The sequence below is a fragment of the Coffea arabica genome, chromosome 2c, assembly GCF_036785885.1.
Source record: "Coffea arabica cultivar ET-39 chromosome 2c, Coffea Arabica ET-39 HiFi, whole genome shotgun sequence".
NCBI classification, from domain to species: Eukaryota; Viridiplantae; Streptophyta; class Magnoliopsida; order Gentianales; family Rubiaceae; genus Coffea; species Coffea arabica.
In genome coordinates, this window is record NC_092312.1 from 62,487,958 (window position 1) to 62,504,771 (window position 16,814).

At 38.2% G+C, this 16,814-nt stretch overlaps 1 protein-coding gene across 1 annotated transcript; it reads right to left on the reverse strand.

Annotated features, from left to right (window-relative positions):
• Positions 1–1,400: 1,400 nt before the first annotated feature.
• LOC140035730 (uncharacterized) lies at positions 1,401–2,294 on the reverse strand. The gene has a single exon (XM_072077080.1). The coding sequence runs from the start codon at positions 2,292–2,294 to the stop codon at positions 1,401–1,403; it is 894 nt and encodes a 297-aa protein (XP_071933181.1).
• Positions 2,295–16,814: the final 14,520 nt, after the last annotated feature.

Here is a 16,814-nt window from a genome sequence, read left to right on the forward strand (position 1 = left end):
ACATCCTGAAGTCTTCTAAAGCCGACTCCTCCCTCCTCAACTGGATAACACATCCAAGACCACCGTATCCAGTGATACTTTGACATGTCGGGTGATGACCTCCAAAGGAAGGTCGACAAAGCATTTTCTATAGTTCTAAAAAGTTTAGCTGGGATAATCGATGCTGAGAGCAGATGCAATGGCATTGATGCTAATACATGTTTGATTAGAACTATCTTACCTCCAAATGAAAGCAACCTTGATTTCCATGTCATAATCCTCCCTAGGATAGACTGACATACTTCCCCAAAATATGATGTTTTACACCTTCCGTAATAGAGAGGGAATCCTAAATAACGTATCGGAAATGAATGGCAGGTAAAACTTGTGATACGTTCAATCACCCTTCTTCTAGCCAGTGACAAGGATGGATGAACCAAGTAACAACTTTTTTGCACATTTATCAACTGTCCCGAACACCTTTGATACATCTGTAGCACCTGCATGATGGCCTTTAAAGAATGTGAAGATCCATTTGCAAATATGAGGACATCGTCCGCAAATGCCAAATGTGTTATAGAAGGGCATGCGTGTGGAAGTCTGAAGCCCACAAATCCCGAGTGCAAGGCAAGATTATTCAAACCTCTAGACAAAACCTCAGCTCCTATAATGAATAATGCAGGCGATAAAGGGTCACCCTGACGTAGTCCTTTTGAAGATTTAAAGAAACCATGGGTTGACCCATTTATAATGACCGAAAACCAAACATTAGAAATCAATCGCCATACAAGATCAATGAATATTTCCCCAAAACCAAATCTTCGTAGAACACCAATAATATGATCCCATGCCACCCGGTCATATGCCTTAGACATGTCTAGCTTCATTGTCACATTTCCAGCTCTATTCTTTTTTCCAATGCCCGATACTATCTCTTGAGCTAAAAGAAAATTGTCTGTTATATTACGTCCCTTCACAAATCCTGTTTGCTGGGGAGAAATAATTTTTGGCAATATAGAAGCCATTCTTTCTGCTAAAATCCGGGATATTAGCTTGTTGAAGAAATTACAAAGACTGATTGGCCTAAATTGAGAGAAATCCTGAGGATTTGCCGTCTTGGGAATTAACACAATAGAGGTAGAAGTGATGAAGCGAGGTAACTCTGCCCCACAGAAAAAGCTGATTATAGCATTATGAACATCTTGGGCGACAACTTCCCATGCAAATGTAAAGAATTTGCCAGAGAATCCATCTGGGCCCGCAGCACTATCTCCATCCATTGATCTCACAACTCGATAGACCTCCTCAATCGAGGGTAATTTCTCCAATTTGTCATTGTCGTTTTCCGAGATCATAGGCGGAATTAAATGCAGCAAATCAGTAGAAGACTGTAAAGTGGCCGTTGTGAAAATATCTGAGAATTATGTTATTGCTTCAGATACTATTTCAGTATTCGTCTCCACCCAAATACCATTGGAATTTTTGATACGGTGTATCCTTCCTTGAGCTCGTCTCTGCTTAACAACCGCATGAAAATACCTTGAATTACGATCTCCCTTTGCAAGCCATTTTATTCTGGCCTTTTGGCTCCAAAATTGTTCTTCAATTGATAGTGCATGACGTAATTCCGCCTGAGCCTTGCTAAGCTGAACATGAAATTCCTCGGAGGCATTTTGATCCACAACTTGTTCTGCCCGTTGGACTGCCATTTCCGCAGATCGCACAGCATCAAATATATTTCCAAAATGTTGTTTATTCCATACTTGAATAGCCCTCCTTGTTGCCAATAATTTGGAGCATAGTACACGTAACGGAGAACCAACCACATCTTGATTCCAAGCTTGTCGAATAACCTCCAAGAGTTCGGGTTTGGTAGTCCATATATTCAAGAAACGGAAAGGCCGCGGCTTATTGTCTGATTGATCCGCAAAAGAAATCTTCAACGGTGCATGATCTGAAGGATGTCTTGCCAAGTGAATCACAGAAATTACATCTGAAATTTCCAAGCACGACCCATTAATTAGAAACCTATCCAACCTCTTTGAAACTCTAGCTCTACCTCTCCGATTATTAGACCAGGTGAAACTAGCTCCAGAAAAGCCTATATCAAAAACCCCAGCCTCCTCCATGAAAGACATGAAATCCACCCCCTCCGATATTGTGAATGGACGACCACCACTTTTTTCATGAGCAGCTAAGATGACATTAAAGTCACCCCCAATACACCAAGGAAGAGAGATTGGTTTATCATTTAATAAATTGCACCATAAATCTCGACGCTCCTCGACTGAACACTTGGCATGGACAAACGACATGATAATTGGACTAGATAAGAATGAAGACTGAACATGTATTGAAATGTGTTGATCCGAATTACCCACAATGGAACATGCAAAAGGGCTTCTATAAAAAACCCAAATATCACCAGAAAGATTAACAAAGGCATGATCAAATGATAACCTTAGACGGATGGACTCAACCTTAGACACATCTAATTTTGGTTCACAAATCACAGCAAATTGAACACGATGAAATCGTACCAATTTAATCATTCTTCTTAAATTAGGGGATTTAGCTACCTCTCTAATATTCCAAAAAATACCACTAATCATTAGAAAGAACCTGGAATGAGTTTTGGAAAGATGTTGTGGACCGTAATTGTCTATCAGATGGCACAATAATCCGCACACCTTTGCCTCTTGTTTGTCGGCCATTATTGTCGTCAACAACAGATTGGTCAATGTTTAACGGATTTAATGATGGATCCAAGGACTTGTCACGAGCTTCAACCAGGCGTGGAGATAAAGCGCCAACACCAGTTGGCAATATGACTACATTCGGCATATTGGAAGTGAAGTTGTCCGGCTGGTCCCCACCCAAATCAACATAAAGATTGCTAATTGCATTGGTGTCGGCCTTGTGATGTTGAGCAGCAGCAGCTTCATAGTATTGCTTTGCAATTGATTTGGACTCCTCACGATCATTGCTGTTGAAATTGTAAGTTATTTGATTGTCGGCCATTCCATTTGTTTCGGCCCTTTGCTGCTGTAAATCTGTCAAAGAAGTATCCAATACCAGCTGGGACCCTTCACAATCATTGTTATTGAAATTGTAAGGTATTTGATTGTCGGCCATGCCATTTGTTTCGGCCCTTTGCTGCTGTAAATCTGTCAAAGAAGTATCCAAGACCAGCTGGGACCCTTCACAATCATGATTTTGGGTAATGTTCTTCAAACCATCATCCGAAATAGGTTGTGCTTGCCCCACAGCATCCAATGTTTGTTCTTGTAATCCCACATCAGTATCTCCATGTTGTGTCACTAGTATTTCTGCATCAATGGCTTGTTGAACAGATAGAGGAGGCTTCATTGTAACGGCTGTTGTGTTTCCTTCAATGTCATCCACGCCATTTTGTGTTTGTAAACCCACATCAGTATCCATTAATTTGCTTTCATTTTCGAGCTGGACAGATCGTACATTATTCCCCCTTGCATCGGCTGATGTCCCTTCATCCTCAATCATACCAGGAGCTGGCACTTCATCAGTATCTTTCCCATTAGTAAAATGCATTTGTTTAGTTACTAGCATTGAGTCCTTGTGGATTTGTGAAATTAAACCATGTTGCAGCCGCTTGGATCGAGGCTCAGTCAAATTTTTCTTGCAGTCGACAGATAAATGACCTAATCTCCAGCAATAAGAACAGTATGACGGCAGATTCTCTGGTACTATCTTTTGCCAAAAACCTGATTCTCCTTCAACAGCTATCCAGACCCTTGGTACAACTTGCTTCGATACATCAATTTCCACACAGACCCTGGCCACACTAGGTCGTGTCCCAGCAGCCGTTGCCGAATCCAAGAACAAAGGTCTTCCTACTGGAGAAAGTATGGAGAACAAAGAATGTTTATCAAAATAATGAATAGGTAAGTTAGGAAGATCTACCCAAACTGGAGCCAGAGATGACTCTTTATGAACATGAAACTCCCTGGTCCATCGGAATACACGCATCGGGTATTTACCCAATTGCCAAATCCCTCTCATCCAAATCCTGTTGAAATCTACTTCAGCGGTGCACTTAATCAAAACATGTCTATAATCCATCAAACCAATGGAAACTTGGTCTTTGAGATTTAGTGAAGAAAAGAATTTGCGAGTATCCTCCAATGAAGGTCTTCCATGAGAAAATTTTCCAACCAAAGTCCATCTAAACGGTGCCGCAAGTTTGTCCACATCTTCTCTGGAAAAAATAACCGCAGCTTCACCCTTGTAAACAGACACATGCTGAATTTTGATAGGTGATGTAGCAGGCTGTGAGAAAAGTTGAGAAAAGGATTTTTTTTCCGTAGGAGACCTTTGCCCCTCAGCCGATGGCTGAAGGGCAGCCATGCCAACTAAGTGATGAAGAAACTAGGCTTTTTAGAGAGAAGGTTTTTAGAGAGAAGGAAGAGATTCGGGAAAAATCATTTACAATTATAATCTTGGATAAATACAAATACTATTGGAAATAGTAGTCAAATGACTTTGTATCATTGCTTCTTTAGCATGAGTTCAAGAAGGAAACCACTATTTGTCAAGGGTTTTATTGAAACCCACTCACATACTTGGATGATGTTTCTCTTCTGAGATCATTTTTCCCAATATTAATCGAAAGCAATGATCCATAAAAGGTTTAGTTACTGTTATAAATTGTAGTTTAAAAAATTTAAACAATGCCTATAATCTTGGATAGATATAAATATTGTTTAATTTGAAATTGTATGCATATCACTTGTAGTATGACCATACTCAAAATCTATCTTTTGTGTGTGTGTACACACACACGCACGTATCTTTGTGTCAATTTTCATATTGTCTTTGCTCTTTGTTATTGGATAAATTTGTCAATGTTATGCATTAGATATGAGGTCAGATTTTTGCTACTACTCCTTTTTTTTTTTTGACTTTTTAGTTATCTTTAAGATTTTAGTAAGTTAGTCTTCAATATTGAGGTACTCTCTAAGAAATTAGGTTGATTCATTTCAAGTAAATTTTCTTCATATCTCCTTATACATCGATTGAACTCTGCTTTTGGTTTTGTACTTTTAAAACTTTCTATTGTGAGTTTGGACATCATGGTAAGCATTGAATTTTTTATAATCACTATGATAGTATAATTCCATTTCAAAATAATTTGTTTATAATCTTTAATTAGAGCTTTGATTTACTTTTCCTTTTTACTATTCATTACACATGCTTTATGTATATTATTAGATTGGGTATATCTTGGTTAAGCGGAAGTCTATTAATTAAATCTTATATATTCTGCATCAATAAAGTTATTTTGAGTAAAATGATTTCTTTGGTATAATACATACCTATTCATAAGAGTATTAACATTTTTTTTTCTTAAATCCAATGGGAGATCAATTAAAACTAATTTGTACCTTAAGTATGAAATGAACAAATTGAGAAAGTTAGTCAAGGTAACTATTTCAGGATATAGGATCACTAGAGAAAATAATCAATATTTATTTTGTAATTTAGTTGCAAAGAGGGGATTTTTTTCCTTTATATTGTTGTAAAATAGAGTTTTTTTTTGTTGTTTTCTTAATCATGGGGATTGCTAGGCATTGAACATCTAAACTCTTAGAATATAAACAAAGAAAAAAAAATTGGTACTACTAAATTTCAATAACTAGAAGATATTAGAATAATTGCAAGTCCAATTGGAATAAATTTAAACAAAGTACAATTGAGCATTCAATGATAGCTACATCATTGATATGGAAGGATTTCAATAAAATGCCCCCAAAAAAGGCGACATGAGAAAAGCGCAACGGATCTTCTGTTCCACACACTATGCCACTTTTTATTATATTGCTATTTCTCCTTCATAAACATCATGTTTTAATTCTTTTTTGTTTCCTTAACATCCAATAACTATTAATTCAGTAATACACAAAATTTAACAAACTCAAAAAATCAAAATGCATAAAAAATGAGATTTTTTTATGAATTTTCTGCTGTATTTTTTAATTTTTTATTATACATTGCTTTTTTTAAGCTGTTGTATTTATTTTTTATTGAATTAATAGTTATTGGATCTTAAGGAAACAAAAAAGAACTAAAACATGATGTTTATGAAGGAGAAATAGCAATATAATAAAAAGTGTCACAGAGTGTGGGACAGAAGATCCGTTACGCGAGAAAAGCTACATGCAAACAGTTTAAAATAACTATGCTGCTAATGCAATAACTGGAGATCTCTCTCTTGGGAGTTCTTTTCTCTCTGTTAGGAGCTGTGCACTTTTCTTCTCGGGTGTGGAAGTTTAGACCAGAAAGTTCAAAAAAGTTCAAAAAACTCAAAAAACCGGGACATTGAATTCCCATATGTCCTGCTACTGCTACCAACAAATGTTAGATTGAGTATGTTTTGATAGGCGACAAATCTTCACTTTTGTCTGATTCCACTTAAATATCAGCTTCATTTATGGCTGCGAAAGGAGGGCATACTGGAAATGGAAGCAAAGCTCTAAACTGCATGAATGCAACAAATATACCGAGCTTTTCCACTCAATCGTACCATTAGTTTGACAGGTAAAGTATTAATAGATCCCCGCTAAGCTTTGTCTGTTCTTTGTTTTCTTTTTCTGGTTGGTGGTATCTGTACTTCCGGGAGTGTCCAACTTGGTAGTAGCTGTCTTTGTTTAACCGTGTAGTCTGGTTTTTCTCTTTGCTTGTTTGGTCGGTTCTAGTTTAGTCTGCTTTCAAAATCACATTTGTGTTTGGTATCTTCCTGGAGGGTGAGTGTACAATGGCCGAGGAGCTAGCAGTTATAATGCAGAAATTTGCACTCTCTGAGCAGGAGATGGGAGGTACAACTCTTGAGCTAGGGGATGCTGACACGGGTGTCCAGGAGTGTCAGCTGAGTCTGGTAGGGAAAGTAATAGGGGAGAAGATAGTTAACTTTGTGGGGGTGAAAAATTTTGTCAATTCGGCTTGGGGTTACCCTTGAGGGCTGACTGTGATAGAATTATGCCCTAACTTATTTCAGTTTGTCATTCCGAGTGCAACTGACAGAGAAAGGATCCTGAATGGTGGACCTTGGATCTTAGATAGCCAAATTCTGGTTCTTAGAAGCTGGTATGATGGAATAGAAGAGGACAATTGTGCTTTTAGGATGGCTCCCTTATAGATACAGGTTTGGAATCTTCCAATACACTGGCTCTCGAAAGAGGTAGGATGGAAAGTTGGGTCCATTTTTCTAGAAGTGAAAGAGGTTATAATACCCCAAACGGGAGGAAAAATAAGGAAGGCATTTGAAGTTATTGGTGTTAGTAGATATCTCCCTTCCATTGTTGAGAGGATCAGCAGTTAAGCTCAATGGATTAAGGAAATGGATCAGTTTTAAGTATGAAAGATGCCCAGACTTTTGTTATGGTTGTGGTATAGTTGGACACAGTGAGAGGAACTGCAAAACATCTTCTACTATAGGGAGAGGATTATCAGATAATTAATATGGACCCTGGCTAAGAGGGAACTGGAGTAAAGGGATCCCATAGGTAGAACATACTTTAAGTAGAGGGAGGCAAGATAAGGTGATCTGGGGTTTTAAGGATGGGGAACTGGTGCAAAAAGGAGGAAGTGAGGAACCTAAGAGCATGCGACAAGGTAAGATAGGATGTATGGAACAAACGGTAACAAGAAAAGAGGAGCCAAACCAGGCATTGAGAGGGCAGGGCAAAGATGCTCAAGCAGCTCCAAACCTAGTTTAGAGGGGACAAGTGGGGAGTAGAAAGGAGCCCATACATGCATGATGAGGTACGAGATAATGAGAAAAGTAGCATTCTTGCAAAGAAAGATATGAGGTTAGAAGAACAATGTAATAATGAAAAAGAGAGTAGGATGAAGGAGAATAATGATGTAATTGTGGAAGAGGGGGATTTAGGGACGGAAGAAATGATGCAGGTGGAAAATGATGCACAGGAGAGGAAACAAGTGGCTGTCCAAAGGATCAACATAAGGATTAGAAGACAGCTTAAGCCCTCCCCAGTAGGAAGAGGACTCCTTTAGGTGAAGTGGATGGAAATGTTAGGAGAATGGAGGTTAGAGGCAAGAGAAAAAGTTACCACGAAGATACTGAGATGGAAGAAGCTGGGGATGAGTTGTTGAACTTAAAAAGGAATAAACTTGATTAATCTTTGGAAATAAGGTTAGAAATTGCTGATGGTGGGAAGGGGACCAGCGTAAGTAGGTCCTCCCACAAGCAATAAGAGTGCTGGTGTGGAATTGTCAAGGTGTAGGAGCCATTTGACAATTCTCCAACTGAAGGAGGCTTGGAACCTCCTCTCCCCAAGTGTTGTGTTTTTAAGTGAAACCAAAAATAGGGAAAAGTTTATGGATACTGTTAGGAATAGGCTGTATTTTGACCATAGTGTGATAATGGAGTCCATGAATAGGTCTGGTGGTATGGCTCTTTTTTGGAAACAGGAAGTGAATGTCATAGAGATACATAAGACAGCGTTCACTATTGAAGCTCATATAGTGGATCATAATCAGCAAACTGACTGGTGGCTGATTGGGATCTATGCAAGTTGTGATGCAGCAATTAGGAATAATCAATGGAAAGTTGTGAGTGCAAGGAAAAGAATCTAGGGACAAAGGTGGATGGTTGCAAGAGATTTTAATGACATTGTATCCAATGAAGAGAAATGGGGAGGAAGAAGAAGAGAGGAATGGCCCTTCAGAGATTTTAAGCAATTCATTGATGATAATTATCTGATAGACATAGGCTTTGATGGGAATCCTTGGACTTGGTGTAACCATTGAGAAAATGAAGGAGAAATCAAACAAAGATTGGACAGAATGTTGTGTACTCCTACCTGGCTCCAGATTTTTGACAAAACTAGATGCAAACATGTAGACAATTATAGCTCAGACCATAGTATGATTGTGATTGATATTGAGCCTGAGGAGAACAAGAGAAGGAAACAGTTCATTTTTGACAAAAGGTGGATACAGAAAGAAGGGATTGCATAGGTGATTGATGAGGCTTGGAGATTGGAGGTGGAAGGATCTAAAATGTATAAAGTCACCAGGAAGATCTCTAATTGCAGAGTGGCACTGTTAAAATGGAAAAACAGCTTCCAAAATTACTCCAAGAAAGAAAAAAACTGAATCAAAGAGGTGATGGAGAGGCTTAGGAGGTCGCCTGATTTCAACAAAGGGGCTACGGATGAGCTAAAGAATCAACTCAAGAGTGCTTACTCTAATGAGGAAATGTACTGGTCCCAAAAGTCAAGAGTGACTTGGTTGAAGAAAGGTGACAAAAATTCACAGTTCTTCCATGCTAGTGTCAAAGGCAGAATGAGAAGGAATAGGATGTCTAATGTGCAAAGAGATGATGGGACATGGACAAAATTTGAAAAGGAAATAGGGAAGGAAGTGGCAAGCTACTACCAACAGCTTTTTGATAGTCAAGGTACTGAAGGAGTTGAGGAAATCCTGAGGGGTATACCAAACACAATTACTGATCAAATGAATGCTAACTTGACTAGAACTATCACTGAGTCTGAGATTAAGTCTGCACTTTTCTCCATGCATCCCAACAAAGCTCCTGGTCCTAATGGGATGACACCTTTATTTTTCCAAAAATTCTAGAGCATCATCAAATCTGATGTTGTTCAAGCTATCCAAAGTTTCTTCCACTCAGGATTCATGCTTAAGTCACTAAACCACACGGTTGTCTCCTTGATTCCTAAAGTTGATATGTCTTTCAATCTTAAGCACTATAGACCCATAAGCCTATGTAATGTTTTGTATAATGTTATTTCCAAAGTGCTTGCAAATAGACTCAACACATATTCTGGATTGCTGCATAAGTAAGAATTAGGCAGCTTTTGTCCCAGGGAGCCAAATCTTAGATAATGTCATTGCGTCCCATGAATATCTCCACTATCTGAAAAATAAAAGACAAGGATCAGTAGGATGTATGGCTTTAAAACTTGACATGTCAAAAGCCTATGATAGGGTTGAGTGGAAATTCTTAGGTGCCATCATGCAGAAAATGAGCTTCTCTGAGATATGGATCAACTAGATTTGGAAATGTTTATCAACAATCTCAAACTCGTTCAAGATAAATGGTGATCAGAAAGGCTATGTCATCCCTAAGAGAGGCATAAGGTAGGGGGATCCTCTATCCCCCTGTTTGTTCCTTGTCGCGCCCCATTTTTTTTAAAAAAAATAAAAGATCGAGTTTTGGAAAAATGTGCTTTTGATTCAGTTTTTGATTGGAAAAGGAATTTTTCAAAAAAAGAAAATGAAAAACATGGGTCTAAATGGGACTTGAAAATGCGACGATTTGACCCAAAATATAATTTAAAAATGATTTTTTTGAATGGAAAATGGAGTCGCCTCTTGGTATAGAGTTAAGGTGTACCAAGTCACCTAAAAATGAATTTTTAAAGAAAAAGTAGAAAAACCCTTTTAAACGACTCCAAGTCTACGAAAATCAGAGAAAAAGGTTCGGGAGTCACATTTGGAGAAAGGGAAGGCAAGGATAAGAATCCAAAACACCCTTTCAACCTAATCAAGGCTAGTTGCGCGATTTAGTCAAAGATTTTCTTATTTTAACCTTAAGATTTATCACATTTGGATGTACTATATGCATGCAAACCCTAGATCTAAGAGGGTATCGGAGGGTCGAAATTTCTCTTCAAAACTCGAATGTAGCCAATCACATTAATTGTGATGCCCAATAAAGACTCTTCGAAAAAGTCACGAATAATGCAAGTCATGAGACTCGAAAGAAAGAAAAAGTAAAGAAAATAATAATATACAAATGTGCATGACCTAAAGGAATGCATCATAATGGGTGCGGGGAAACTAATGCTCGTGACTCAATTTTCCCTTGAATAGAGGGAATACGAGCGTGCTAAGACTAGAAAGTCAAACTCGTCCATATCCCATACTCAAGGGGTTATCTCTAGTCTAATCGGGCAAAAATGCACTAATCTACCCCCTAATTTCCTAAATGAGATGCAAATCTAAATGTTATGTATATACATAGGGGTAAGGGATATTTTATTAGGGGAAATATTATGTGAAAATGGTAAAGATCCTAAAAAATGGAAAAATATGCATGAAGTGTAATGTAATCATACAAGCATGATCTAGCGAGGGAGGTCCCTAAAGGTCTAGTATTGGACTAGCCCATATCTATGAATTCCTACTAGCATTGGACTAGTGGAAAATCGGAATGAAGGGCCACAACTAGCATTGGACTAGTGTGGTGACGGGAAAGAGGGGCCACGACTAGCGTTGGACTAGTGTGGTAACGTCACACATTCATTACAATCAAATAAATCATGTAAAGCCTAATAAAGCAAATAAACACATATATCACATAACACATAAGCATGGTGTCTAGATGCAAGATCTTAGGAAAAGCGATTAAACACATAGGGCATATAGGCATGCAAAAACACACAAGACAAAAAAAGCAAAGAACCCTAACTATTACACTTGGGGAGGCCCTACTACAATCTAAAAAGGGGAAATAAATAATTAATTAAAATAAATACCTAACTATTACAAATTTGGCATTCAAGTACCTTTCAAATGATAGATATACAATGCTAAAGCCAATAAAGCAAATAAATAAATAAATGAAATAAAAAAATAAACATCCAAGGGGCATGCAATTAAACACGTAAAGTCACATAGGGCACGTAGGGTCAAATAGAGTAAGAAATAAGGGATAGGGTGTACCTCCCTTGAGTTGGAGGTCTAATGAAGTGAAGTCACTTATTTACCCTCCAAAATACAAAGAAAATGTCAAGGCATCACTTTAATTAACAAATAATCATAAAAGATAACAATGAATTGTGAAATTGAATCAATTAAATCATATAAACAACCCATATTTAAGAAGTCAAAAGAAGAAAGGACTTATTGCAAAAATTAACAAAATTTTGAGGTCAAATTATAATCATCACAAAGATCCAGGGTCACAATTAAAGAAAAATAAAGTTTAGGGGCCTATTTGCAATTAAATTAGGGACCCGATTGAATGAAATTGAAAGTTTCTAAGGCCACAGTATAGTTAAGGAGAAATCCAGGGACTGATTTGCAAATCCGGTTACCAGATTCTTAATCAAACAGGCCATTGGCCATTTTCTAACTTCTTCTTGGGCCAACACCACTTGGCCCGATCGGAAGTCCAAGGGACTGAAATGGGTCAACCCACTTTTTACCAATTAAAACCCAACCAAATTAAACAACGACCCAATCCTAAAACCCAACCAAAACTTTTGAATTGTAACATTCCTAAGCCCAACAAGAAGCCCAAACAAATATTATTAAACCCACTTTTCAAACTCAACCAAATGTTATTACTCAAGAACCCAAACCATAAAACTAAACCCAACAAGATTAGCAAATCAACTAAAATAATCAAACCACAATTATGATCTAAATCCCGGAATTAATCAATCCAAAAGAATACTTAAAAATATTGAAAAATGATTAAATCTAAAAGGGAGAAATGAGTTCAACTTTTTCAATCCTTCGGGCTACATCAAAATGAAGGGGAAACTTGGGAGGTCCAATCACAACAAAAACAGGGACCTAATTGGAGGGAATAATCAAATCAGTCGGGCCGTGATGAGATTACTCATGGTTCAGGGGCCGAAATTAAAGAAAAGTAACATCCAGGGGTCAATTTATGTTTAAATCATGACTTAATTGAACAAGATCTGGAAGTTATGTGGGCTTTAATGTGACTTCACCAAAGGTCAGAGGTCAATTTGAAATTAATTCATAACCTACTTGCAAGAAAAAACAAATCATTCAGGCCGTTATAAAAAATACTCAAAAGTTAGGAGACTGGAACTGCAAAATCAAACGATTAATCATCTTCTCCAAACAATCTAAATGTTAGCTTCCATTTCAGCTTTCTTTTACGGACAAAAGGAACGAAAACTCCAACTCTGACCATTTCCAATCAAAACGAAAATCGCAAGATCCTTCCCCTGCCATTTTAATTCGAATTCATACGATGGGAGGCATAAAGGAACAACAAGATGCAAGACCGCAATACATCAGAACTTCTCAGGTGCGAGGAAATGAACCTACGGACTTAGCCGGTTCTTTAACATGAAAAGGAAAAAAATGCAAACGAATCTTCTGTCAATAAGGATTTTCAGCCAGGCATTTCGTCGAACAGGTTAGGGGCATCAAAAATTTCACTAATCCCTTATTCAAATGCACCTATAATTGGCCCAAAATTATTCAGAAATCCAAAGGACATCAGCCCAAACAAACACAGAAAACATGTGCGATCAAACATTCACAGAGAATCAACAGGAAAACTTTAATTTCAAATTCACAAGAGACATGTTTCGGGATTCTAGTGTGTACATTCGACAAAGAAAGGAAACACTGATATTCAAAGGCAAAAAGAGGGCTTACAGTGTTCTTGCTCCGTAAAAATCCGCAGGCGATGACGGTGGATTCCGGTGGATCCGCCTGGTCTTTCTCCCTCTAGTTTTTCCTCGTCACACCTGCTCTCTGCTGCTCCTTTTTTCTAGCCACGGGTCCCCTTTTCCTCCTTATCATTTGCGGCCTTTTTCCTCTGTTTTTCTATTCAGCCCAACCGTCCGAAGCTTTCTTCCTCTAGCTCCCTATCTCGGCCCTCTTTCTTTCCTTTGGCCAAAGCCTTCCCCTCTAATCTTTCTTGTCCTTTTTCAGCCCCCAGACGCAGCCCCCTGTTTTTCTTTTCCGTTTTTCTTTTGCTGCCTTTCCTTTTCTTCCTCAGCCGAAACTTTCCTTCTAATCCTCCTTGCTCTCTGTTCTTAGTCGAAGCCTTTTGCTTGAGCGGCGGCGGCGATGGACTCCGGTCACGGTGGTGGCGGCTATGAGCAGCGGCGGTTCCTCTGTTCCTTGCCACAGCTTCGCTTCGATTTCTTATTACAGCTTTCTTTCCTCGCCGAAGTATCTTCCTTCCCCCCTTTAGACGCCCCCTTTTCTTTTCTTTATTTCCTTTCCCCCAAAAATTCTCAAACCTCCCAAGTGTCTCTGACACCTCACCCTTAGGTGCTTAGTTGTCCAAAACCCAAAAGAGACACTTGTCCAAATGCATGCCTCCCCACTTGTCATTTTACTTTACTTTTTTTCTCTTTTTCCTTTTCTTTCTTTTTTCTCTTTTCTTTTGTTTTTCTGAAATTCAGTATGAAGACAAAAATAAAATAAACTAAAAATAAACTAAAATAAAATAAAATAAACTAGAACAAAAATAAAATAAAAACTCTAGAATTGAAGCCAATAAATCTATTAAATTAATTAAACAAATAAAGTTAAAAAACCAAAAATTTGGTGTCTATATTCCTAATCTACTCAAAAGGTCTATCAAATCTATTGAGAAGAGCTGAGGAGAGTAAGTTGCTTTCAACTATCAGTATCAGTAGAAGGGGTCCATCAGTATCTCATTTGTTCTTTGCTGATACTACTTTAGTTTTCTACAAAGCAAGTCCAGATCAAGTTGAGGAGCTTATGAACATTTTAGCAAAATATGAAAAAGGCTCTGGTCAAATGGTAAACTATGACAAATTATCTGTATTCTTTAGTAAGAATGTAACTGAGGTGGAAAAAGAAGCAGTGTGCAAGAAGCTAGGAAATGTCCAAATGGTAAGCCAAGGTAAGTATCTTGGATTACCTATGGTCATCACAAGGTCCAAGGAGCAAATATTTGGTTTCATCAGGAATAATTGCTAGAGAAGAATGGAAAGTTGGAAAAACAAAATGCTGAGCACTGCAGGGAAGGAAGTACTCCTGAAAGCCATGACAATGGCTTTGCCTATATATGCTATGACCTACTTCAAACTACTAGGAAGGCTCTGTAAAGATATTAGTGCTATGATGGCTAGGTTTTGGTAGGGAGAAGACAGAGGAAAAAGGAAAATGCATCGATGCCATGGACAAAACTTACAAAGGACAAAGGCGGAGGGGGATGGGATTTAGGGACCTGCAGGATTTCAATAAAGCTCTACTTGGGAAGCAAATTTGGAAGCTTGTGACACGCCCAAATCTACTGATAAGCAAGATCATGAAGGTGAAGTACTATCCAGACAAGTCAATATTCCAATGTAAGATGAATCAAACAGCTTCATGGATCTGGAAAAGTATGACCAGTGTTAGAGATGAAGTGGGGAGGGGAATCTGGAAGAAAATTGGGGATGGAAAGAGCACCAATATTTGGGAAGATAGTTGGATCCCAAACAACAAAGAAGGGAAACCAACTACTCCTAAACCCCAAAGTTGCTACTTACACAAAGTGGAAGAGCTGACAACAAATTTTAGATGGAACAGACAACTGATTTTCAGAACTTTCAATGGAAAGGATGCTGAAGAAATTCTCAAAATCCCAATCAGCTTGGCAGGAAGGGCTGACTGCAGTTATTGGATAGCAAGCAACAATGGAAGCTACACGGTTAAGTCAGCCTACAAGCTATTGAGTAGGGTGGAGAAGGTGCAACCACAGGGAGTTAGAGGACAAGGGGAAAACCAACATCAATGGACAAAAAGAAAGGACTGGAAGAAGATGTGGAAAATGGAAATCAAAAGCAAGTTCAAGAACTTTATTTGGAAATGTCTAAACAAAGCTCCACCAGTGCATGAGCTGATATATTGCATAACTAGAATGGGGGAACCAATATTCCAAGTATGCGGCGAAGGAGAGGAGACAATAGAACACTTGTTCTTTTTCTACAATCAGGCAAAGAAAGTATGGAGATTAGCACCAATGCAGTGGGATGGAATTGCTGACAGCAGAGGCAATTTCAACAAATGGTGGAGTGGACTGATGGAAGCAACAAACAGAAACGGAGGACATCAGCACCAAGCTCTCACTGTGAATATTCTATGGCAAGTTTGGAAAGCCAGGAATGAGAAAATTTTTAACAATAGATGCCGTCATTCTTTTGACATTGTACAGAAAGCTCATCTAGAATGGCTAGAGTACACTGAAGTGCAGAGTAGAGATAAGCGAGTGAGCAGTCAGGAAACAACAGCAAGAGCTGAAGAGGGATCGTATGACATTGCAGATAGTAACATGATGATAATTGTAGTGGAGGTAAGCCAGCAAAAGGAAGGAAAACCCTTAGGCATTGGCATAGTGGCTAAACAAGACAACAACGTGCAAGCTGCATGGGCCATAAAAGGATAGAAGCATAGGAGACAAATTACTAGATTATGTTGCTGCAATCAAATTAACACTATGCAAAGTTAGAGAAAAGCATTGGCCAGATGTTAACCTGTTAGTGTCATCTACTCAGCTGCTACGGGTGTTGAGAATGAACAAGACTCTAGATATCAGACTTTTTGCTCAACTGGGGGACATTCACATGAATAAAGTTTTGTTTATGAACTGCTCGTTTAGCTTGGTAGGCAACCAATGTAATCAATTAGGCAGAAGACTTAGCGAGTATGCTACTACATTAGTGCAAGATGAGGAATATCTCAATCCTCAGTGTCAAATGACACTTTTGTAAAGCTCCTTATGAGCCGTTACTCAAGTTTGTATAGCTTGGTTTGAAATCAATATAATTTCTAACGTTTTTGTAAAAAATATATATATAATGCAATAACTGGAGCTAGTAACTTATTTTGTCATATTGAGAACTATGAACAACAGAGAGACTAAAAGATTCTAAAACATGGTCTGCGATTAATCAAGAAATTTATCTAAATATAATGGCAATCATCATTGTAAAACCTAACAATCATTTGATTTGCACGTCTTCTATTACAGTCTTACTTGTTATGGTTTTATCACACGTTTTCTTCAAATGAAACGGGTT